The sequence below is a fragment of the Abrus precatorius genome, unplaced genomic scaffold (assembly GCF_003935025.1).
Source record: "Abrus precatorius isolate BTA unplaced genomic scaffold, Abrus_2018 Scaffold6, whole genome shotgun sequence".
Taxonomy (NCBI): domain Eukaryota; kingdom Viridiplantae; phylum Streptophyta; class Magnoliopsida; order Fabales; family Fabaceae; genus Abrus; species Abrus precatorius.
Window position 1 is genome coordinate 16303204 of NW_020874406.1, and position 27270 is coordinate 16330473.

A 27270-nucleotide genomic window follows, 5' to 3' on the forward strand; every position below is an offset into this window, starting at 1 on the left:
TATACACTTATCTGTCAAATATAAAGTCATAAATAAAAAATAATAAGGTAGTTTGATTAGCATAACTACCGATGTGAAACTAGAATTGATAAAAAATAAAATATAAAATTGTGGAACCAGAGTTAACCGGTCATATTGTTTTTATATATATCCCACTGCTAAATTTAATTATGAGTGTTACTAGAAGATGACATTTTCAACATTAACTTTAAGTTTAATATCACGTGTTTCTGTATTTCGATTTAAATTAATTTTAAAATAGAATTATTTAATTTCATCGTAAAAAAATAATTTAATTTTTATCTATTTGAAAAGAGATAAAAAACTTTAAATTAAAAAAATTATGAAAAATTAAAACTTAACTTAAAATTAATCATAAAAAAGTAGATATTAAATCAGAAAAAAGTCGACAAAGAAAAATAACTCCTGAAAACTACATGTTTAAGACCATTCTTAAGAATGTTTTTATTTCAAAATTAAGATTCATATTTTATGCACAAAGGTAACAATCTTAACAATATACCAACTTTTAAGGTATGGTATATTTGAGAAATAGCAAGGAAAGTAATTTTAGTTTAGTATGCTTAAGATTCAGTTTTTTTTTTATTAATTTGCACATAAAAACTAAAAATTGAACCAACCCAAGTACAAATTGTAACTTTTACTAACTAGGGGTTTTGTTGTTAACAATTTGTTCATTTTTTATATTTTTATCAGTTTAATAATTTAAAATTATTTAAATTCAGTTTTGAACACTCCTAATTCAAGATGAAAAAAACAGTATACATCCTTAAAATATTACTTAAAATTATTTACGAAAAATATTATTATAACACACTAAAAATATAATCAATTGAATTAAGAATAAATTAGTGTGTGAAATGATAATGTGTTCAGTTTTTTCATCCTCACTTGCTCATATCAAACCCTGAACCTTCCCTGATTCTTAGCGAGAGTAGAGGCAGGTAGAGCAAAACCTGCCCTTCCACCAATTATTGGCATTTGTTATAACTTAACTATAGCTACTTGGTTATTAGCTAAAATTTAATAAAATTATATAAATCTCACTTTTTTATTCTTAAACTAATTAATATTTTTTTATCATACTTTTATAATTTTAAGAAAATTAACTAATAATAAAAATGCATTAAAGAGTACATTGTTAATACCCTTGAGGGTGCAATCGTGTATGTCAACCATATGCTGTGACAAGTGCCCACATATAATATTGCAACGTGACCATGTAGATATTCCACTTGATTAATGAAATCCCTACATTACATTACGATAATGAAGATTCAATTTTTTTTTTCTTTGATTCAGTCTTGGACGATAATCCTCACACTCCATAGAGATAATGCGCAGCATGTATGTATATGAAGACATTGGTTAAATAAATTCGAGAGCAACGATGGTGCTTGTTGCAGTTGTACAAGTTAGATCAACAGTTTTGTGTTATAAACTTGACTATTTAAGAATAAACTGATTTTTTTTATAACTCAATTTAAGTTTTTTATTTAATTTATAATTTTTATTTAATTACTTTACTGATTGATTATTAAATAAAAAGTTAATATAAGAGTTTTTAGACTTAGACTAATATAAAAATATTTTTATCTGATTAAGAAACTAATTAAGATAAAGGATAATTAATTATGGCCTCTTATAGCCAAATCATGATAGCTGCAGAGTGTTTTATTTAACTCACTCCAAGGATTAAAAAAAAAACATTTGCGATTGCCATCGTTCACATATTCAATAACATAAGATAACGAAGTCACGTCATCGTGACTATGTAATTCCAATGGAGGGTATTATTACGAAAGGGACATTTTTTCAAAAAATTGAGGAGTTGTTGGCATTTTATAAGATTTGGCTGTTTGTTTGTTTAAAAGTTGAAATTTTAATTTTTTTTGTTTTTTTAATAAAATGTGCAATTCAAATAAATATTTGCATATGTTTTAATTAATTAAACTTAATGATTCAAAATTTTGCCCGACTTTAATTCAAACGGATGCATCATAGGAAATATTAAACTCGTGTAGACTTTGAATGTGCACAAGGTCATCCTTAAAATATTTTATGTATTTTTTAAATCTAATAATTTTAATAAGATTATAAAACATTTTATTTTAAAGTCAAAATTACATAAACTACGAACTTGGCATTGTTTTTACTCTTTGACCGAAGGTTCAGAATAATAAAGGTCAACGAAAAGAGTCCACAAGCTTGGCTGTTCGACTTGTTAGGCGATAAGGACTGGGCTTTAAATTGATTATTTAAATGTATCCACATTATAAGGAAAGAATGGCCCGATTGACCCATTCTAAGTGGTGCGCCAAAAAAAAATTCTACATTAGCTTGTAAATTAAAAAAGCATTCTGTAATCTTACATGTAAAATAATTACTGTTAATTTTATATTAATATATAATAGAATTAATTGTTTATTTAAAAATATATAAATATTATTTAATTTTTTAGATATTAAAAAAATTATAGCCATTAAAAAATATATATATAACACTTTCCCAAATTTATAAAGAAAAAGAAATGCAAACTCAAAGGGGGTAAGAGTTACGTTCAAAGGATTGAAAAAATCGCTTCAAATCTTGTGAAACCCTAGTTTGTTAGGGTTCAATATAGTTTTATCAAAACTATCAGATAGCATACTAACTAAAATGTCTTAATTTTATAATTAAATTATGCATAATATTTGAAATATATATTTCGTCCAAATAAAAAATGAATTCAATTTTGGATCGGTCATTAATCAATTTAAAACCAAATTAAACTCAGTTAAAAATGATAAGGCTGAATTTATTTAATTAACACTCAGATTATGAGTAATTTTTCAAAAAATCTAGTAAGGGTGCTCACAATTTGTTTCGAATTGAATTTAAAGTAAAAAAATTAAGCTGATTACAAATAAAATTTATAGCCCTGTTTAAATTTATTTATGAATAATATTAAAGTAAACCTATTTGAATTGATATCTTAGGGTTTGGATTTTTGTTTGTTTTTTTAAGAAACATAACTTAAAAATTCTGATTGATACATAAATAAAGTTTTACTAATTAAAGTATGAATATAGTCTAAAATTATTACATAACTTATTTGGATAACTATTTTTGTATTTAAATAAATAAATTATTAAATTAAATATGATATATAACAGTGCTAGCTCAAAAAGTTTTGCCTTATCTTTAGAGGATAGTTGTGATTTTAAAAAATATTAAATCTTTAAAAAGGTTTCGATGGTTGAATTTAATCGTCATAACCTAATTTAAGTTAAAAAATATATATCAAATTTATCTTATTTTTAATATATATATATATATATATATATATATATATATACATTTGATAAATTATAGTTTAAATTAAAATTTACTTGATAATAAAATAAAAATAATAAAATTATGTGTTTATAATTCAATTTTAAATACGATGATTGAATTAAATTATAAACTATACTTTTTTATTTTAACCATTTAAAATGACTTAGGTATATTTTTGAACACTTATAATTTATAATTTATATATATATATATATATAATATTCATTAAATTTAAGTTAAATAAAAGATTGAGCGTAAAAATTTTATAGTATAAAAAAATCTTAATATATATAATATATACTTATTAAAAATGTTTTGATGTTATTTTAAAAGTTGACTGAGTTGTAACACAAGTACTGAGTCTTTCTAATCCAACAATTTAACCGTAGTTGGTGCAACGCGTATGATTTGCTGTGCCATGCGAGCAGTATCTATGATTATTAAATAAGCCTTTTCTCCAAAAAGGATATAATGATTAATGATGAAAACGCATTATGAACATCTCTTCTGGAAAAGAATGGGAATTCTACTTTACTTAATGCTGTTAATTATTAATTCATCTTTTTTGTAATTGTTAAATGCCTCTAAATTTTGCACCCTTCTTTCTATAAAAGGAAAACATTATTTTGATCTAATTTTTCATTGTAACATTTTTAAAATACATGTAATATTTCAAAAGATAAAACATATTTGATTTTATATTTTTCTTTTTTTGAAAAAATAATAAATTCATACAAAAATTAAAGATTTATACCAAAATTAATATTCATTCAATGTTTTCAATTTTAAGAACAATTTTTTACTAGATAATATTATTTAATTTCCATAAAAAATTAGATTTTTTTATTTTATTCAGTGCAAAAAAACAAAATCATTATAAGCAAGCAAATTAAAAAAAAAAACATTTTTTAACTTTTTAAAAGCAATACCTAGTTTAAAATACATTAAAACTTTATAAGCCGTAATCATTCTGAAAAAAGAATAATACATTAAACTATTTCTTAAAAATATGAGTATCAATAAATGTAGTGTTAAAATTTATAAACAAACATGTTTTAGAAATAATCAAAAAATAATCAATTGTGTATTATTTTCTGAATGTGTGTCTAATAATACATATTAAAAAATTAAAATAAAATATATATTGTTTCAAAATTATAAAAAAATTATATTTACCTTCCATATTAATTTAAAATATGTAATATTTTTTAATATATATTTTTAGAATAAAATTAGTCTTTCCATCTCTTAATTTTAAGATAAAATTTAATTTTATCCTTTAACATTTTCATTTTTGTCTTTAATTTTTTTCTCAAGTTAATTCTTTTCATTAACTGTATTACATAACTTAATAGAGATATTCTAAGTGACTGAGATAATTTTAACACCGTTTATTTTATTCAACCTAAACTTCTTTTAAAAAATTATTAAAAAATAGTGAAGTTTTCCTTTTCCTTTCTTTTTCCTTCCCGAAGCTCACTCATCCACAAGAGACAATAGAATTAGAGGATTTTTTTTTTACCTTAGTATCACTTATCAGTGTTCATGTGAGACACTATGTTTGTTGCCCTTTTTAATGCAAGGAATGAAACCTAGTGTTGTACCATATAAGAGCACGCTATTCGCATTAAGGAGAATTGCACATGAGGAAGGCATTCAAGGGTTATACAGGCTAATGTTATTTAAAATAAATGTAATGAGATGATCAATGTATATGATACAGAATTAATTTAACTTTGTTTAAAATCTAATTATAATTTTTTAAAATTAATTTTAAACTAGTTTTAAAATTTAAAATCAAGTTTTATACATTACTCCCTCTACAAAAACAAGTTCAACTAAAACATTTAAAAATAGACACATGAGTCCTTGAATCTAATAGAAAAAGCTCATTGCTAAATAACTTTTTCATTAGAAATCATTTACCTCATTTTTATTTTTCCAAAAATGAAACTCAATAAAATTTTACAAGTTCAAATAATAAAAATAATATTAAACTAGTAATGGAAGAAACAATGAAAATGTTATAATATGTGAGTATGTAACAAGAAAAAAATAAATTATTATTTAATTTTAGTTAATAAAATTCTGTTAGTTAAATAGTTCCAAAAGAAATTAATATTTAATTTTCTCTAATTTCTACAAAATTAACTAAGAGATAAAGTTAGTGAGTTAAGAGAAAGGAGAGAACTGTTAGAAAAAATGAGAGAAAAAAGTGTAAAGAAAAAAAAGAACTATGAGAGAAGGAGATAAAGTTAAGGTTGATGAGAAAGAAGTGAGAAAATAAACATAAAAAAAAAATTTACTATTTTTTAAACAAGAAAGTTTAAATTTAATTAAATAAACAGCGCTAAAATTATTTTATCGTCGCCTAGTGTATATATATGTTACATTATGTAATGGAGTCAAGAGAAATAATTAACTTAAAAAAAATTCAAAGATAAAAAAAAAAGTTAAAAACAGAATTGAAAAATTGAATTTTATCTTAAAAAAATAAAATTTAAAGATAAAAGTAAAAAAAAAAAAAAGAGCTAGAGAACAAAATTAAAAAATCAAATTTTATCTATTTATAACCACGGTAAAAAAACCTATTGCTATAAAAAGTTAATTACTCACGTTTCCACTGGTCCATAATTTTATCTATCTGACGTTATTATGAGTTTCAAAATGAGTCGTCTCTTCCCAACGACGGCACTGAGTTAGAGCTTAGTGGTCACATTTTAGGTCCTTTTTGTGGGGTATCTATCATGCAATGACCTCTTTGTTACGTGTGTCTCCGTTTTAAGGAATGAAGCCAATAGCCATATATAGACTATAGAGCTTAGTTTATCTCATTCTCATATCCAATTCTTCATCTGTTCACTTCTTCCCCATAATAAGACGCTTATAATTCATGGAATCTGACAAGTCACAACCAGTGCAGTTGGGTGGGGTATTTTCGACCACATCCGTCATTTACTCCTTACGTGCATTCATTATTATAGATTTGTCATCTTCTCTTTTAAACTTCTAAATATTAAATAGCTAGGTTAAAATATATCTAATGTCTTTAGAATATAAGAGACTCTTTTAGTTTTAGAAAATCTTTTATATTTTTATTCTGCGTTCTATTATAAATATTTATGTAGAAATATTGACAAGGAAGGATAAAAATTGTTAGAGTGTGTTTTTTTTGTAAAACTATTATAACTCTATTGAAAATGGTGTTACTTTTAGTGGTAATTGTTATTGACATTTCTAATAACTACCGAACTTGAGTTTTAAATGTCTTTTTCTATTCATTTCTAATATTATAAGCATTTTCGCTAAAATAGCGTCTACATGGTAACGTAAGTACAGGATAATTCCCATTTGAGGAAGGCTAACAAAATAGTTTCTATACTTATATTTTTCAAAATACGCTAAAATTTATTGAAAATTAATAAAATATAAAAAATATTAATTTAAAAATGAGAAATTTTCTTTGCGTAACCTTTATAATTTTAATAAAATTTAACTAATTATAAAGTATATATTATAAAAATTGTGTTAAAAAAAATGATATTAGCATACTCTTACTATTTTACATTAATCTACTCTATTCTCTGTCACTACCTTTCCGAAGCCTTAAGCCTCTCACTCATTTGTCACTTATTTATCACTAGGTTCCTATGATTTTTGAAAATAATTAATGATTTACGAGTTCTTATAAAAGATAAACAAAAAAATTATATAATGACAAAAGTATAGTCCTTTTTTTTTATTTTTTATCAAGAATAATGATAATCTAGGTGACGTCTTGCAAAGAATTACATGGGCTTAACATATTTTTAACCATGTCAACTATTAAATTGTCAAAATTCATCATTTACAAGTAATTTATTTTTTAATATTCTTTTGAAAAATAATTGTTTAAATAATATAATTTTGATCAAAACACCAACAAAGTTAGAATCCAAAGCTAAAGATTGAATGGGGAAACAAATAACTTTATCTAAAATTGGTTAAGAAATCATTGTCACTAAGGCAAAGTCAAAAGATCTGGTCCAAGTAAGCAAGTAGGAGTAGCTTTTTTCCTTTCTTTTATTTTTGTCACTCCTCTCCATCACACGCCTCGTTTTGCTTTGTGGGTCTCCACCCTGCATTTGCAGATTACAAAAATCGCCGTTACACGCGGCAAATTAGTTTCATCTTAACAACAATAACAATATTAGTAAAAAACAAACAAAAAAGAAGAAGGTTAAGTAAAAGTATATTTTGAGAAAAGAGAAGAAACAAGTAACAAGACAAGGAGCATAGGGAAGAGAGCACTCTGTTCTTGTTGGTGGTGTTGTTCTTCTCGTATTGTTCGTCTCATTTGGAGTTTGGATTGGGTTGGCTTTAGGGCTTTGAATACCATCTGGGGTTGGCGCTCTCAGGTGTTCAAGCTCCAAAAGCTGACCCCTTTTTCTCACCTCTCGCTCTCGCTCTCCCTCTTCCTCTCTCTCTCTCTTTCTCTCCCTCTCTAGAACAGCAATGGTAGAAGACATGTGTTTCGTCTACAAGGTACTTCCTACTTCCTATTTGTTATCTGAGACAATGTGCTTCCCTTATTTTGCAATTATTCTAAGCTGCTACTCTGTAATATTTTGCTGAAACGTTTCAACTTTGTTTCATATTTAAGGGATTTTCGTTCTTTTACTTAAAAAAAAGTTGATTTTGAGGGTTTATCGGTACTTTGTCCTCAAATTTTGGTGCTTTAACTCTGATATGGGTTTAAAGATGAACCCTTTAAACGATTTGCATGTTTCGATCTGGGTTATTATTATCTGAATTTGGGGCTCATTATTCGAACCCTTTAATGGTCTAGCCTTCATGCCTTTATATTTTTTTCTTTTGTTGTGTTTTTTTTTTAATTTCAATTTAGAATAAAGCCCGGATTAACATTTTTTTCTTTTTCTTTTTTTTTTTTTGGGAAAAAATCTATATATTTGGTATTAGGTTTAACACCAATTTGATAATTTGTTAATGTGAATGTCCTATTTCTGGAATTTGGGGAAGGGGAAGGCTGTATGAGTTTACCGATTTTGACTTCCTTCCTTGCAATGAAAGTTGTCTCGTTACTGGCATTCTAGTAACTTTCTCCTCACATGTGATCGCAGGATATTCTTGTTATAAAGCCTCCAAAGAAATCACCAATGTTGTTAAGGACAGCAGTAGTAATGTTTTCAATGGTTTGTGGCATTTTTATCTTCTCTGTATGTCTAAAGCAGATAAGCACCCAAGCAAGTACTACATTTGTGGACGTGAAAGTCATTAACAAGCCTTCTCAGACTAGACAGAAACTAGTGAATACTCCTCACCTACTACATTATCCCAAACCAACATCCTTTAGCAGGTAATGGGAAGTTTATGGTAATCATTAGCTGTTGGCTTTAATTAGCCACTAATTGATTGCTTTGCTCTTTGCCAGGAACGAGTGTGCTCATAATCCTGTACTATTCTTTGCCATATTGTCAAATCAGAGATCAGGTAGTGGGTGGTTCGAGACCCTTTTGAATAGCCACGTTAATGTAAGCTCAAATGGGGAGATATTTAGCATTAGAGAGAGAAGGCAAAATGTTTCTTCAATGTTACAGACTTTAGATAAAGTTTACAATTTGGACTGGTTCAATAGTGCTTCCAAGAATGAGTGCTCTGCTGCAACTGGCTTGAAGTGGATGCTTAATCAGGTACAAGTTCGATTTGTTAAAGCTTTTTAGAGTAGTGTACTCAACACTCCCACACATTCACTGGAATTATTGCTAATCTAGTTGTGGCTTTTTTTTCTGAAGAGACTGTTACGAATCTTGGGTTGATTATAGTGATTTGGTAGGTTTATGCTGTTGTGTGTGTTAGTTTCTGCAGATGAACATGTATTAGCCTTTAAGTTTATCTAGAGTTTTCACAAAACCATTCCAAAGTTTTTCCCCCCTCACCTCAAATCTACATTAGAGTATCACATGCCAATCACAAAATACTATGTAGTGTACTACCTTGTTGTCAGTTTAAACTTAACGCCTAAAGTCTGAATATCAAGTTCACTTGAGCTTATGCTTTTGTTATCTATGTTTGAGGAATAAAAGACAGAGAAGGGGGATTCATTTGGCAGTGATTTTGGAGTTAATAAAAATGGAGGGGAAGGAGTAAGGGAATTTTATAAGCACTCCAAAACAGCTCTCACATGAAATTTTAAAATTTCCAGGGGTTGTAGTAAAATTAACATCCAAACATAGGAGATGTTTAGTCTGTCTGCAATCTCCTTTACTCTTCAAAATATTTCCTTCCTTCCCTCAATCTCCAAACTTCCAAACAAAGTGTCAGTGTTACATTCTCCTATGTCTCTCCCAAGAATTTTGGTAGTTTCAAGAAATAGTATTAAGAATATTTAGGGTTAAGATATAGCAGTTATGTATCATAAGTTCTAAAATTCAAAGATGCCGGTCTGACAGATTGGTTTTGCTTTACTTATTTCTTTGACATATAGTCATCTTGTGCTTAAAATGAACTTCTGCAGTACCTTTGGGATCAGGAAACAAATGTTGAAGTAGTCACCTTTAGTGATAGGATTCTGGACTGGAATTCTCTTTGCCTATTAAATTGATGGAATTCGACATATGCTGTATACCTCTCATTTACCTACTCTTTCTCCCCTCTCTCTATCACTCTGTTTACTTCCATAAAGTTTATGTTGATGGTTGATCTGACTTAGTATTATGAGCTAGTTACAGAAGAATCAATACATTGTCTGGATTATGCAGGGGTTAATGGAACACCATAAGGAAATAGCAGAATACTTCAACCGTAGAAGAGTTTCTGTCATATTTCTTTTCCGGAGAAATTTACTCCGCAGGATGGTATCAATTCTAGCCAATTCCTATGATCGTTATGCTAAGCTATTGAATGGAACACACAAGTCTCATGTACACTCACCAGAAGAGGTCTCTTCATCCGTCTCTCCATTGATTTCTATAGTCATGGAATGAAGCTCACGTTTGGTTTCTTTCAGGCTGATATTCTTTCAAAATACAAGCCCTTCATAAATTCAACATCATTGCTGGACGACTTGAAGGATATGGAGATGAGAGCTGCAAAGGCTTTAGAATACTTCAACAGCACCCGGCATATGATCTTGTACTACGAGGATCTTATGAGAAATCACACTGTAAGGGCCTTAGCATAAACTCCTAAATCATTTAAAAGGTTGCAAGAAAGTTTCATATTGAGTTTAGCTGCATTGCTGTTGCAAAATATGATAATATCGGAAGAAACTTTAATTTTATTAACACATATTCAAGTCCAACTCAATCTTCATGCACTCACTTTTAAGGGTAAAGTTCTTAGTTTTTCACTTTTGATTTCATTATTGGATTCACTGTTTGTGTTTCATGCAGAAGCTAAAAGAAGTGCAAGAGTTTTTAGGATTGCCACAGATGGAGTTAACGAGCCGTCAGGTTAAGATACATAGAGGACCATTGTCAGATCACATTCAGAACTGGGATGACGTTAACAAGACGCTGAAAGGAACCGTTTATGAGAGTTTCCTTGAAGCTGACTACTAGGTGTATTCTCTTCTAACTGTTGGAGAAGGTGTAAATACCAACTTCACTGATCTTTTACTTCAGGAAAGCCTGAGTTTGAAAGTTTTGGTTTTGATTTTGGTTTTGGTTCTTGAACACTTTCTCGGTGTTCTAGTGCATTGATTTCTCTCCTAATCAACTAACACCATTGATGAAATGAATGCCTTTTTTTCGTTTGTAGTCCCTTTTATTTTTATTTCCTTAGCGATCATGTATATGTCACTACCAGCTAATTAATTTAAGTAAAGTTGAGCATTTGTTTTACTCTTCTGTGATTTTGTTTGTTTTTAACCCATAGTTTTAGATAACTATAAGGAAAAACGTTTTAAGGTAATGAAGTAGGTTTTGTAAAATATACAGAAGTAAAATTTCTGTCTTGAAATAACTTTTTGTTGTTTATATATATTTATCTGTCTCCTAATTGATTAAAATATGTTCTTGAATACTTCACGGTAATTACTTGCGCCTGCCAGAAAACAATTGAACAATATGGCTACCGAGTAATTGTCTTAGCTTCTTCTTATGGTCACGGTGCATCAAAAATTAAAGAAATTTTTTTCCAACAGTATGAGTTATTTTTGAACTGGCAGTCCAGAGAAGCCCAAAACAACAAACAAGGCCCAGCAATAATGCTCCCAAACAAAGATGCAATACTACATAGGATCCTAGTATCCTACAACGTTGGGGAGATTCACTCTCCCACAAAGGAGGAGGTAAGAGCTATGTGTGGGCCTCTAAGCAACCCAATACGGATCTTGGTTACCCTTTATAGTTTTCCCCACTATTTTTATTATCAATTCTCTAACGTGTACCTTAACTATATTCATTAGCAGGATTTTATAATAAAAAAGGTTCAGGTGAGTTACTTGCCAAAGGAGTCTCAGTGCATCTTTTTATTATTTTACAAATTTAAAAATCATTTACTGACACTGTTTAAATTAAAGCGACAATAATAAAACACGAGCGGAAGTAAAGTGAAGCTTAAAATAAATTCAGTTGTAGCCTCCACAAAAGTGAGGCTACATTACATTGGTATTCGATGTGCCTACGGCAAAAAGCTGCATTAACAGCAAAAGCAAGTTGCAACTACAGCACAAAATCTATTAACCATGACGCTGGAAAATATTCACCTCCAAGTTGCAATCTAGTTGGAAAGTTTACTTTTCTAAGTGAAAATCCTAAGGAGAGACCCACTGTCCGCAGAGCAGTGAAACAACAAACATTAAAAATAAACATAAAAAAGTAAAACGCGAAACATTGTACTAAATAGATATATGAAAATTGTATGCATATAGTGAGTATTGTAATTGCAATTTCATAGCCACTTATGATCGATTTACATTAAAATTAATATTAACCTTTTTTAAATTTAAATAAGATTAACGATGTAAAAAGAAATATTTTTTTTAGGAATCTACGAATATGAACGGTATATTATTAAATCAAGTTTCAATAACCTTTACAAATGTTTTTAAAAAATAGTTTGTCCTTTCAACATTGAAAAAAAAAAGTGGTCATTCCTACAAGGGCTTACGTCTTATTTGTTCTAAAATTAGATAGAAGTAACTTCGATAAAACACACACACAGACACATAAATTTTAATAATGACAGATTTTGTCATTGTATTCAAATGCACGTATTTCATGCTGGAAGGAATTGATTCTGTACGTTTGTAAAATAAACGCTTTTGAAAGTTCGATTCGTTTGATATTTTTAAATGTCCTGTAAAATTTTCGAGTTATTTTATTTTTAACATTTAAACAAAGTTTAACGCCCTTTTTGCTCTTTTATCTTTTAAATTTTTTATTCCTCTAAATTTTTAAACAAAACCTAAGTGATAAGAAATCGAAAACACCAATAAACCAAGTTTTACTAATAATATCATAGATTCGAATAAATATGATACCTCGTAAGAAACTTTTCAAAAAAAGTTACAATAGAAGACACAGCACCATTACTTTTGACATAATTAATTCAAATCTCCTTTTAAAAGCCATTTGCCCCGTTAATAAATCTCATTTATTTAATCAAGAAGAATATACCCAATCAGTTTTATAAATTGATAATACAGAGTGACAAAATGTAATTAATCTAAATTAAATAATAGAATCATCAAGATAGCTTCAACTTTTCTTATTTCATAAAACAATAACACTATTTGATACGAAAGCTTTTATACAATATGATTATGAATACGTAACAAAAAGTTATCCTTAAAAAGTAAATGAATTAAAAATAAAAGAATAATTGACTGAAGGGAACGAACTTTTTCACTTCATTATTTATAAATTTCTATGAAAATTAATTTGTATTTTTTTAAATTTTTTTTCTTCGTCAAAATATTAGTCCTATTATTAGAATTTGGTTTTCGTTTTTAGCTTGATAATACAATAGTACCTATGGATGGGCCGCTTAGGTTAATAAGTTTTACTTATCGGTAGGTTAGAAAATTAGACAAAAAACTTTGTTTTGATAATAATTATTGTTTTATTATAACACATACATTCACTTATATGAAATTTTTTTAATTTAATTAATCATTTAAAATTTATATTTTAAATATATAATTGTATTAAATATTTATAAGAAGAATTTTAACATTTGAATAATATTTATAATTTAGAAAAAATATTATCAACAAAATAATTGTTATCAATTCCAAATTTCATTTCTAAACCTAAAACGCGAATAAATAAGTTATTTTACATATTTTTCTTTTTAAATGTGTTGTCTAAAACTTGATAAAGACAAAACTTGATAACATAGCTCAATTTTTATGAGTTTGTATTGTTTAATATAAACTTAATAATTTTAAATTTTATAACTGTTAATAAAAATATATCGTCTTTTTTTAACTGTTTGTGACTTTATAATTAATTTTATAATGATGGGGAATGGTTATAAATTTTATATTAAAGATTATAAATTTATTAGTGCTAAACATATGTTTATGGGCACTGATTGAAGTGCATTACATAAATCATATTAAAAGTTTCAATTACTTTAAAAAGCATAAACGACCCTTATGTTTTTCATATAATAAACCTTCTCTAATAAAAAATACATACTGTTATTCCAAAACAAGTATGAACAGACATAATACAGTATTGATTAAAAAAACATTTTTGTCAACTATTACAATATAGTAAATAAAATAGCATTATACTGCAGCAATAGCGAAGTGAACCTCACTGCCGGTGCCATCCCAACTTGCCATAACCATATTATTATAAGAAATTAAAGCTGACACCATACCTGCACGATTCATACATTATGATGCTTCAACTAGTATTTTACAGCTGTGGTCCCTTATACATACATTACTCATTACAACCTTAAACACCTTGAATATCCAACAAGAATTGCTAGGTCATGTGAATTTCTGTTGAATTGTAAAGTAGACGGTGCAAAAATGCATAGCCGCCATTTAATTAGCATGAGACATGCATATGACAGGCTAAACGGGCCACTAAAAGGCGCATTTGTTTAATGGAATGATGATGATATTTATATAAAATTTTTACTTTTTGCTGTGGAAATGGGTTTTGGAGAAAAATAAATTGTATGACGGAATAAAAAAACTCAAGAAATTTAAATAAAATAGCAAAAGAAATATTTTGATTAATTAACTTTTTTAAAAATTTAGTTTTTGACTAAGTTTAATAACATTGTATGATGATATAATAAAGAATTGCAAAAATGTATATTTTTTTTATCATGTCATATTATATATATTTTTTATTTTCTTTCTGAATATTATATACCCGTTACAAAAACTTCTCACTACTTAGGAGACGACACGTGTAGGCACCCCGCGCGCTATTCCTTGTGCTTGAGCTCTATAAAAACCCCCTCATGGGATCTATTAAAATGTCAAACCAACACAACTGAACTCCCACTTGCTTGCTAAGAAAATTCTAGTTCAACACTGCTTACTAACTATTACTTGATTATTATCCCCCCAATATGCGTCAAAACAAGTCCTTTTTCTCTCTGATTTTGCTTGCATTGATAATATTCTGTCAAGGGTTTCAGTCCATTGAGGGAATAAGGTATCTGAAGTCTGATGAAATAATGCAACATAAAATGCATATTGGCATTTTTTCAACAACAGATGCCGCCGCAATCACAGACCTGTCTCCGCCAACGCCACCCACCGAAGCGGTTGGTGGGTCGCCGCCGGCTCCGGGTCACGACGTTGATAATTTCAGGCCCACAGCACCTGGCCATAGCCCTGGAGTTGGACACTCCGTTCACAACTAACCGTGTTTTTTTTATTTCTTGTCTAAGATATACTTACGTCTCCATTGCATAAGCTATTTTTAGTGTAATGTTTTGATATATGTTGAATTTAATGCAGAAATTAATGTTAGTGTATTTAAATATAAATCCAACATTGCTATGAGTATCACTTTAAATATAATCACGTCCAAGGCTTTATGAGGCCAAACAAAGCATATGCTAAATTATTAGGCAGAAGATTTAGTGCGTGCGGCATTATTGGCTACGGATTGAATTTCACTATATATATGTTTCTTTTTGAAGAGGCACTATATATGTTTCTTATTCAAGGAAAAGAGTGACAAGGTAATATACCTCCAGTGTGTTAGGATTAGTCTTAAGAGGTTTTGATTGTGTACCATGGTTCTAGATTTGAGATACACGTAGCAGCTTGTAAGTATTTTTTATTATGCACGTAACAATAGTAACTTTATGTGTCTAGTATTAGTGTGTGTTGTAGTTTAACTTATTGTAAAATGTAATTTTTCAAAACTTTTGATAGATTTTTAGTTTTTTTTCTTCAAAATTTATATATTTCCAAACATGTCTCTAATAAATTGATGTAGCAGCAGAGGAACATATATTAAATATGGACACATTCTAGTGCTGTACAATAAAATGAAATTAACACTAAAAACGTTATAATATACTGACAAAAAAAAGTTAAGCATTCCAATTATCTTCATTAATAATTTTAATCTAATCAAAATAGAATTATGAAGTCAAACAATATTATGAATTAACAATGTAGACGCGGAGTGTAATCATCCTCATACGCTGCATGTATGTATTGTCAGGCCACGGTAAGTATGGGTTAAGATTTTAAAAAAACATCAATTTACGTAGCAATTTATAACGATGATAACTTAGATATTGTATAATGTAAATTTATTTAAAAATTTTGTTTAAGTTTTTCTTTTACAAATTAAGATTAATTAATTAATCAAAGTGAGTGCATGCAAGGTTAGTGGCATAATTAAAAAAGAATATTCTATTGGCTTAATTATGTTTTATTATTTGAAAACAATACATGATCCTACCCTTTTATCCCTCTTTAATAATGATAAATGCTAAGAGTATGTTAAGAAATTAAAAATATTATTATTTTATCAAAATATGTATACATAATTTTTAATACAATTAACAAATTTTTAAATAAAACATTTAACATTTAATTTTTTAACAAATTACTCTAATTGTAGTGGTTAGCAATATTCTTTAATAATTTAATGTGAAGTAAAGTACGAGTTCCCGAATCCGAGGAGCCATCTTTTCAGAAGATATTTTATTTCCACTAGAACTGAACTACTGAGTGTGAGTGGTTTAGGTTACTGGAGCCTAAATTGGCACCATATGACTCTGCCACTTCAACGGAACAAGTTTTCCCTACCTAGTGTATGCAAAAATGTCTTATGTTTAAAAAGAGAAAGAAATTAAAAAAATAAAATAAATATGAAGTATGATGGATAATGATAATTAATAAGATTACAAGAAAAAAAAATAAAAAGTATTAATACTATTTAAATGTTTGAGTTAAAATTGCTTTCGCTCTTGTTTGATGAAGTTTTGTGAATACAATGGCAAGGTGGGTGACCAATGCAAATGGTAGAGACTGTGCAGCTAGCTATGCTGCTTATGGCTTTTGACCCCTTTTCAGCTTGGTGCATTTGATTAATCAAAAACATATTTATCGTTGTCATGGGTTGTAATCCATTTATATATAATTTAAGAATGTCTTAAATAAAGTTTTATTTTAAAATTTTTGTATTTAGCTTATTAAAAAATTTTAATTTACTTTTTATTTTTTATTTGGTTTCTCTGTTACTAATTTTAATAACGTATTTTATTTATTTATTTACATATTATCTCATTAACTTATATGATTTAACTGAGATTAATATCAACAAAATATGTTATTAACAATATTATAAAAATTAAAATTTAAAAAAAATTGACTTATATAATTTTATAATATATTATTTATTATATTTGTATATTTTTAATGTGATATTTTTTTAGAAAAAATATTCAACCTTGACTTTAAGGGTGTGTTTAAGAAAAGTTATTTTAAAAGGAAAACAATTGAAAAATCTGATTTTACATAAACACATTTTACTTATTTGAATGTTTTGATTTTTAAGTAAAAGAAAAGAGGAACCTGGGAATATTATTTTTGTTCTTCTTTAGCTGTGATTTGAACGGTAAAATTAGGGCCTGAATTTTTTTTAGTTTATTTTAGCGTTAAATATTTTAAAATAATAAAAAATATTTAAAAATTTTAAACATAAAGTTACATAGAAAAATTGTTATATTAAAAGTTTTAGATTTTAATTAAATTAATTTTTTATATTATTATAAAAAATTTATACGAACTATTTAATTTTTATATGCTTTTTTTTTTAATTTTCTCTTTGTTTCACCCCTATATGATAAAAATCTATTAAACGGTAGTATTAACACTAAATAATAGCATATTACATCTTAGTTTACTTAACAGGGGTAAATGAGCATAGTTACTCTTCACGCAACCTAGACACTGTGTTAACAATTTTTATTTTCAGTTAGAAGGAGGCCCAAACAAGGCAAATTTATGTTTTCAATTAAGTTTGTTAGCAATATATTGAAAATACTAGTTAAAATTTAAAACTACATTGAGATATGTTAATAGTAAAATTATATTAATAAAATATTTAATTATTAACTGCAACTTATAAATTTGAGGTTAAAGTAATTTTTTTATTTACAAATATTAATTACATTAAAAATATAAAAATATGATAAATACTGTTTTTTAATTAAAATTTCACTATTTCTTTTTAAAATTTAACATGATTAAAATTAACATTTTCTTTAATTATAAACCTTTCTTAAAATTTTGTTAGCTTTAATATAAACTATTTTAAAAAAATTTAATGGCTTAACAATTAATATAACAATATAAATTAACTATTAAATTTAAAATATTAAATTAGTTTTTGTAAATAATGTATTAATTACTTTCAACAAATTTTTAATCTGCATAATTTAATTAAAAAATATTATTTAAAAAAACGAGGCAGAAAATATTCAATGCCTGATATGATGAATCAACACAAGGCATAGTCAAATTCAAATTTGAATAAAAGGAAATGCGTATCTGCCTCCTCCATATTGTAAACTATGGTGGCTAAGTCAAACGTTGACTCTCATGTGGAGGTGACCCTTATGTAAACATTTTTTTTATATATAAATAGTATTATTATTATTTTAAAAATCATGAAATATTGTTTAAATTAAAATTTTTATTGCTTTATCTTTTTAGTAATTAAAAAGATGTTGAAATATTATTAACAAGGAATATGATTATCTTTTTTATAATTAGATAAAAATAGAGTAGGTTTACGATATAATTTTTTAAAATTTAGTTTGATTTAATTTATTTAAATAATAAATTTAATTTAAATATTTAGAAAGATTTAATTAATTAAATATGTAAAACTTTAGTTTAAAAATTAAAATCTATTAAAATGACTTATTTAAGATTTATAAATTTTATAATAATATATTAAATAAATTTATAGAAAAATTTATAATATTATATTATATTAAATAAATTTAATTTTAAAATAAATAAAATTTTAAATTAGAAATTTTAATATTTTTTTGTTGAAATTGAAAAATATTTCTATTAAATAACTTCTAAAAAAACACATTTACTAAAATCTTTTGTATTATTGTTTTTAAATGTATCTTTTTTATTCATGTCTATATATTTTATTATGAAACAATGTTGATATTTGTGTACTTTAGATATTGATTTATTAAATTTATTAATTTGAAATCTAAAATTTATTTAATTATATTATATTTATTAATTTAAAGTGTGAAATTTTATACTATTAAATTTGTCTAATGATTTATAGACTGATATTGTTGTATGTTTAGTAATTTATTTATTTAAATTAAATATTTAATCTAAAAATAATAAATAAAAATATATAATTTTATTATAAATATTTAAAGTATTAAACTATTTTTTATGAATTATTAAAATTTAAATCTTATAATTTTTATAAAACATATCTATTTATAAATTTATAAAAAGTTTAATCACATATTAACATTTTAATATAAAGTAAGTCATTAAAAACATAATAAATAAAGTTACACTTTTAAAAAAATTAGACTAAACTTAATTAAAAATTTATAACAGACAATACATTAAATTTAATAAATTATATTTATTTATATAAAGTTTAACTTATTTTTATTCTTAATTATATTTAATAAAATTTTTTTACATGAATGCACCCTTATTCTTGAACAACCATTTTATTGCTATGTGAAAAGTTTAAATACAATAGTTTTCTATAGTTTACTTTGATTTTAGTTATATTCTTTATATTTTTAAAATCTGCTTTCCCATCTCTATAATTTTAACAAGTCTGGTTTTAGTTTTTGCTACCAACATTATGTCAATACAGATATCTTTTGCAGCACGTACATTTCAAATTTTGGAACAATATCCAAATGTATTAAGGTAAGAAGGAAACAAAACTTAACCAAAATAAAACTATATATATGAATGAAAACAAAAAAGAAATTAAATTCTAACAACTTAAACATAGAATTTGAAAAACTATCAAAGATAAAGTATAAGAACCAAAATTTAAATTGGTTTAAACTAATATAAAAAAAACATATGTATTTCAATTTATGTAAGATTAAGATATATAAGACAATAAGAATATTATTTTTTGAACATAAAGAGTGTAAGAAACCAACAAAGACAGCTCTTTTGATTTTGGTGTGCATATTTTGTTAGGATTGTCATGATAGTACATTTTAAAAATTTCACATTGTTCAAGATATGTTGAAAGAAATCTCACATTACTTATGATGAACAAAGGAGTGGATGAATAAGGCTATATAATGAACTTGAGTTTATGATATCAAGACATTTCAGTTAAAAATACTTTAAATTTGTATTTAACTTTTCTTATACTTTTGTATTATAGTATTGTAAGATTTAATTTAATTACTTGTTTTGAAGAGTGTGGATGTTATTAGGGTAAAAGAGAGTAGTCTATATGTTTAAAGATTTTTACATAGTATTATTCTTTGGTTGTCATTAAATAATGGTCGTAATTTTTTTTTTTTCCAGTTTTTGAACAGAGTTTCTTTGTTAGAAGGATAATTCTCAGAGTTAAAAGGTAATATTTCTTTTTTCCTTTATCTAACATATTTTAATTATATGTATATTAAAAAATAAATTAAAAAAATTATACATAATATTATATTTTATATCTAATTCATAATAAAACTGATATATGTTTAAAGATTTTTACATAATATTATTTTCTAGTTATCATTAAATAATGGTCATAATTTTTTTTTCAGTTTTTGAACAGTTTCTTTGTTAGAAGGGTAATTCTCAGAGTTAAAGGTAATATTTCTTTTTTCCTTTATCTAACATATTTTAATTATATGTATATTAAAACTTAAATTAAAAAAATTATACATAATATTATATTTGATATCTAATTCATAATAAAACTGATACATTAACGACCAAATTCAAGCAAAAACAACAGAGAAAACCTGTGTATTTTAAGCTAATTAACATCTGGACGGATGAATAATTAGATTAAAATTTTGGATTGAGTTGTAACATAAAAAAAAGCCACCTATGTAACATCATTCTCATTGTCAAATGTCAAGGATAATCTAAAGTAGCAAAGATACTCTGGTGGGTTGCTACTTTCAGTATATCTATATATATAGCTCTGATCAGTGATCACCCCAGCTATTTTAATATTTATGAAATGGGTTTTATTTTTTGTTTTGGACGGTGGTGCAGAAGAACAGGTACATACATATACAAATGCAGCTCAACTGTGATACGGGCCAACCAGAAAGCGGTTTGGTCAGCGATGCCAAATTTTGGTCTCTCACTTTTCCTTCTATCATATCCATTTCCCAATTAAGTAGACCATAAATATATTTTCTTTTAAAAAAGTTTATAAAAAATTAGAAAAATAGTTTATAAACATTTTTAATTTATGCAAACATATTTTATAACTAAATTTATAGTATAAACATTTAGACAGTAAAAACTCATTAAATAAATATTCAATTAGACTGTTATCTAAACGTAAAGTATCAAATATTGGTGCAAATAATAGAAAAAAAAAAAGGGAACAAGGTAGGTTTCTTGACATTTGAACTTGTTGCAGCTGAATCATGCAACCCATTTGAACTTGGTTATCCCATAAACAAATTATATTTGTGATATTGCCTATAGGCAGATCACAGATGTGTGCTTCACTTGAACTTGTCAACTTAGAAAGATTTTTGGGATTGAACAAAGGCGTTCACTTATGGTATAGTTCACACCACACTTTGAAGTGGAGATAAATTAAAACAACAGGAGAATCCCCAACAGTAGACCAACTATCGTTGACCAAAAAACAAAAAAAAAAAAAACTATTTTATTGCTTTATAATAACTAGTGTATTCGTACTTATAGAATGTCAAAGCGCTTTTAAAAAAAAAGCTATTACGCGCATGACTTGTTGCGTGTTTATGAAGTAATAAACTTGCGTTCAGAAGATCCAAAAATTACGTTAAATGGGGTTAAAAACATATGCATTTAGGATACGAGGGACGCCATTAACATACACTACTTTTGCCACTGAACATTAAATTTGACTTTTTTATTCCGGAATTTAATTTTTAAATATAAGTTAATAGCTTTTGGGTTCTTATTTTTAGAAGATACAAAAGAATTATAATTAAAAGAGTACAAAAAATAATATCCTTTTAAAAAAAATCTAAGACTGTGTCATGCTTACACCACCATCATTTATTTATGTGTCGTAATGTGGTGGGCTCAAATGCGCGCACACAGAGAAAAATAAAACCGTCAACAGACACAATAATTTTAAGTATATATGGTCGGGTTTATATTTTCTGTTTATAAATAAATGAAAAATTTTGTACTGTTAATAGTATATATTTGAAGTATTGTATATATAGAGAAGGAACAATCACTAAAATGTTAAGAAAAATTTAACGGCTTGATAAAATTAAATAAGACTCCATCTTTTTATATAGGATTATTAATATTTATTAAAAAATTAAATAGTTCCAACAAACTACATACATACTATGAAGATAGTATAGGTAGGAATATAAATTTTCCTCAGCTTATGAACAAATGTGGAAGTGATGATCGACTTTGACAATAATTCGAGAAATCCATGTTGAATCAATTTGGATACACCGAATGATGGCTTGTCCAATTGCAAATTATGCCACTCGCAGTATTGGTGGACTTCAGTCAAATTATTGCTGTGCTTAATTCTCAATAATGTTAAAGCAATAAACTTTTTTTTTATTCAGATATATCACTGCTTGCCACATTCTCCTTCTATACTTTTTAACGATAACTAAAATAATAAATTATAACTTATTAGATAAAAAATTTAAATTAAGAATAAATTTTTTTAGATTTATAACAGTATAAAAAAATCCTTCATATATCCGCTGCATAAAATATTTCATATGCTAACCAAAAGATGGCAGCCATTAATTAAGTTTATATTTATATGAATATTATTTGACAAAAATTATTATTATTATTATTATTTTAAATATTGTATGGGTATATGCCAATAATACTAACACGACGATGCATTGGTAATATATTATCATAATTGTGTGTTGCACTGAAAAGAAAAAAAATCATACATGACAGATGGTCATGCTGAACAACTTTTAACAATATGATGAAGATACCAAACAAATAACCACAATTGTTAGATTTTTTTGGGGTACTTTTAGTACACTGCAAAAATACCATATATATATATATATATATATATATATATCAATAAAAAATTAATTATTAATACAATATATCTTATTGTTAATATATTTTTTTAATAGTAATGATTAAGACAACAGATAACATCAAATTCAGAAAAATATAACTTGATGGTTTACACCCAAAAAAATTATTATTCATTAAAATATTTAAAAAATAATCAGAGTCTTCTGAAATATTGGATATACTTTAAAACAAAACGTGGAATCACAACCGTTCATTGAGAAATTAACTATTAAAATAAAAAAAAAACCATAATTTATTTTATTTGTACATATATTTTATTACAATTTAAATCATTAACTTTTAAATTACCATTACTATTTACTTTTCTTTTTAAATTACATTCAACCCTTTAAAGGGGGCATATCTTAAAATATTATTCATCACTTAACAACTGTATCAATCCATTTAAAAAAACAACTACCACTTCCCTAATTTTCAAAAAACCCTCTTCTATTGTTCAGTAACAAGAAAATTCTATTTGAATGAAAATCAAAACTTGTGTCGATATATCTCTGTCCATCGTAATGACCCAAAGTTAGGAGATTTTTATTTTGTTGAATACCTAGGAATGAGATATCAAATGAAGAAATAAAATCACTGCAGACCTTCATAAAATATATATATATATATATATATATATATATATACATATATAATGATTTTCTTTATAATTAATTACAATGATTGCTTTGTATTTTATTATATTTTTCATAATATTTTTAATTATTAATTAAAAAATAAATACACTTGTTATTTTGGAAACATAAAAAATATTTAATAACTTTTTATGAAGTTTGCTTACAATATATAAGATTTTATAGTTAAGAAAAAATAATAATTTATTAAAAACTGTTTGATTTTAGAAAATATTTTACTTTTAGTTATAAAATCATCATTTATCTTATTTTATTTTAAAAATATGGTATAATAAACAGTAAAAAATGCAGTCTCATATTTAGTTGATCATGTTTTTAGAAAAGGTATCTAAGTAAATGTTTGTGTTCAAATGTACACAGTTCACATATGTATAGTTGATCAAACAATTTCATAATTGACGGTGATAATTATCAAGAAAACATTATAAATACATGAAGATTTCTAAACCATTGTCATCACATCGATCCTTTACATTTGCATACAAGCCAAAATTTCCCACAAGTCACTCTCTACTTACACAAAAATACCCGTAAATCACCTCTTGCTTCTCTAGTCATGGGTGAGTTCCAAGCCATGCACAAATATTTTGCTATATTTCTTGCACTAGTTGCCATCCATGGTTCGACTTTTACTCATGGAAGGCAAATAAAACCATTGAACCAACTTTCCTCAAAAAACACAAAATTGGCTCCACCCAGAATAAGCATTAGTGTTCCTACACCTTCAGCAGTAGTTGGCACACCAATTATGCCAAAACACGACGTTGCTGATGTTAAGTCTGTAGAATCAGGTGTAAGCTATGTAAATGCTTTTCAACCTAAAACAACAGGAAACAGTCCTGGTGTTGGTCATCATCGAAAATTTGAAGGAGAAAATAAAGATATGAAAGTGATGGGGGTATTAGGTCAGATTCCAGAAGTTAAAGTTTCTGTGGTTGAAGAAGGAATAGTGAAAAGCAATTTTAGACCCACACAGACAGGTGACAGCCCCGGTGTTGGCCATCCTCATGCAAACAAAAATGGAAAGCTAAATTGATTAGTAACTAGTAAGATGTGCTCAAACCTCAAAGTTAATTTTCCAGTGCAACTTAATTCTACGTCATATATGTAAAATAAGTTATGCATTTAATTTGCTCAGTTATATTTGTGTGTAGTAAGGTAATGATGTTCTCAGTTGCTTCGTTGTGTACCTTTGTCTTGCCTCAGACCACTATGCATGTGGCACATAAGTTAGGGCTTTAAACTTTATGTAATGCAAAATGCAGAATAAAATATAGTAATGATGTTGTTTATACAAATTGATGGATCACTTCTGGGGAGTGTTTTTTGTTGGTTTGATATGTAATTTTATCTTTGATGCGAATTTTTCGTCCTACTGCTTGACACTAGGGAAGCTTGAATAAGTATAAAATTAAAAATATAGCAACAATTACTGGTTCTTGAAAATCAAAAGTATAAAAGATTACTGTAATTCTATAATTGGAAATCTACTAATATAATTAATTTCATCAAATCTTCTAATATAATTAATCTTCTAATGATGTGTGTTATTCAACCGTAAAGGCTATCTCCTCTTCTTGTTTTAATCAAAAGAGGATGGCTTCTGATATGTGAAATTGAAAGTAAAATGATTTGAGGGGTGACCAATGACCATAAAAAAAAGTTAGCAACTTAGAAACTATAGAATCTTTTTGTTTTTGGAGAAACACAAAAGCATTTATTTTCTTATTTATAAGACTTATTTGGTGCATGAAATCAGAATTGACATTTAGAATTATAATTTTAATTTTAATCTTATCATAATTAGAATTTGTTCAGAATTATAATTTTACATTTTACGTACTTAAAGAATTAGAATATAAAATTAAAATTTTAAGTTGAAAACAAATTTTACAGTGTCGTGTAATATCTAAATTTTTAAATAATAATTCAATTTTGCATTAAAACTTTATTTAATAATTTTTTCAAAAATAATATGTTAATTAAAAATATAAAATAATTATTAAATAAATTGTTAAAATTTAATATTTCTTTTTTAAAAATCATGGCACAGTAAATTTATTTTTATGTTTAATTTATCATTAAAATTTAATATTATGTTATGAACTTATCTTTCTCGTAAATTAGATGAAATATATAAATACTCACAAATATAATTTAATTATTAAAATTAAAAATATAAATTGAATATAAGTGCTTCCGAGAATTCTCATTTTGAGACCATGAGTTAAAATAAGTAGAAATATTGCAAAAGATTTTTCTACGCTTGCGCTTATATGATAAGTAAGACGTAATTGATTATAGCAATTTTTATCAGTCTCATTATATAATCGCTTCATAATTATATTTTTTTTATTATATCTTTATTACTCTTTTGTATCTAGCACTAGTTTTCTCTTTTTTGATTCTTTTGTACTCTCAATGGTTCTTAAATTAATTTCTAATATTTACTCTGACATCTTACAATTCAAGAAAAGTATTAAACAATTGATATAAATAATATAGTTTGCGGCCAGTGTAAGAAGTGCTGAATAACTATTCAATATAATTTGTAGTAAGTTAGTAATATGACACAGTAAAAAAACATGTTAAACATGTAACAAATTAAAAAAAAGAGAAAAAAAAAGAAGAAGACATAAAAGAAGAATAGAAAGAACAAGAGAAAGAGGAATAGAAAAAAAAAATACTTTTATTAATAATTAATGTAAAACAAAGAAGAAGAAAATAGAGAAAAATAAGAGAACATAAAAAAAAGAGTGGCATTAATAATCAATGTATAAGTGGAGTTAAAAAGAGAAAAGAATACAGAGAACATAAAAAGAGAAAGAAAGATGCATAAGTAAAAGAGGTAATAAAGGAAGAGAAAAAAAAATTATTTGAAGAAGAACAATAACCACGAAGACAAAGAATCACAGAGACAAGAAGGAGACACAACATGTGAGAATATATTTGCGAATTATGATATTAAGAATTTAAATTCCTAATATGTAAGTTAAGAATTGAAGTAGATCAGATTTAGTTATTATAAAATTCTATAGAATTAGTTCATGGAATTATAATCTCATTTTTAGATAGACATGAAAACATAATAATTAAAATTCTTAAATATCATTCCAATTCTAACATCTGATTCTATACTCAATTCTATAAACCAAACAAACACTAAATTTTTAATATAAAAAATTACTAAAATAGATACAATCTCTTTTAAAAAATTCTTTTTATACATGATCAACATACTTAATTAAGTAAATATTTATTTAACAATTATGTTCAGCTTTAATAATATTTATAACTTTTTTATTTCTGTCACAATAATTTTCTATTTAAACTGGGGCAGAGTTAATTTTATTTGTAAAAATAAACTGAAAAAGTGCTTGTGCAGTTTAATTAAGTCCAAAATAAATTTTAAAATATTTTAAAGGGTAAATTTTTAAAAATTTAGCATAGCCCTTTACTCAAGATATATACATGGATCTGTTTGTGTCTTTAAATAAATATATTTATGAAAAAAATGGGTAAAACAAAAGTTTATTTTTTCCC

General features: G+C 26.0%; 2 protein-coding genes across 3 annotated transcripts; both read left to right on the top strand.

Moving 5' to 3' along the window:
• The first annotated feature begins 7433 nt into the window (after positions 1-7433).
• On the top strand, positions 7434-11175 carry LOC113869306 (nodulation protein H-like). 2 transcript variants are annotated; one of them, XM_027505570.1, is made up of 6 exons: positions 7434-7863; positions 8460-8695; positions 8771-9029; positions 10098-10277; positions 10346-10501; positions 10734-11129. In XM_027505570.1, the coding sequence occupies exons 1-6, from the start codon at positions 7834-7836 to the stop codon at positions 10896-10898; spliced, it is 1026 nt and encodes a 341-aa protein (XP_027361371.1). In that variant the 5' UTR covers positions 7434-7833; the 3' UTR covers positions 10899-11129. The 2 variants fall into 2 exon arrangements, with proteins under 2 accessions (XP_027361371.1, XP_027361370.1); XM_027505569.1 differs by having other exon boundaries at positions 7436-7863; positions 10731-11175.
• Positions 11176-14883: 3708 nt separating this feature from the next.
• Positions 14884-15180, top strand: LOC113870263 (precursor of CEP3-like). The gene has a single exon (XM_027506855.1). It carries the CDS (start codon positions 14884-14886, stop codon positions 15178-15180), a length of 297 nt encoding a protein of 98 aa, XP_027362656.1.
• The last annotated feature ends 12090 nt before the right edge of the window (positions 15181-27270 follow it).

Bases quoted from the DNA above. Each gene is read 5' to 3' on its own strand.
- LOC113870263 (XM_027506855.1), top strand. From the start codon at position 14,884: ATGCGTCAAAACAAGTCCTTTTTCTCTCTGATTTTGCTTGCATTGATA.
- LOC113869306 (XM_027505569.1), top strand. From the start codon at position 7,834: ATGGTAGAAGACATGTGTTTCGTCTACAAG. The intron at 7,864-8,459 runs GTACTTCCTACT...ATGTGATCGCAG, and splicing joins ACATGTGTTTCGTCTACAAG to GATATTCTTGTTATAAAGCC. The intron at 10,502-10,730 runs GTAAGGGCCTTA...TGTTTCATGCAG, and splicing joins ATCTTATGAGAAATCACACT to AAGCTAAAAGAAGTGCAAGA.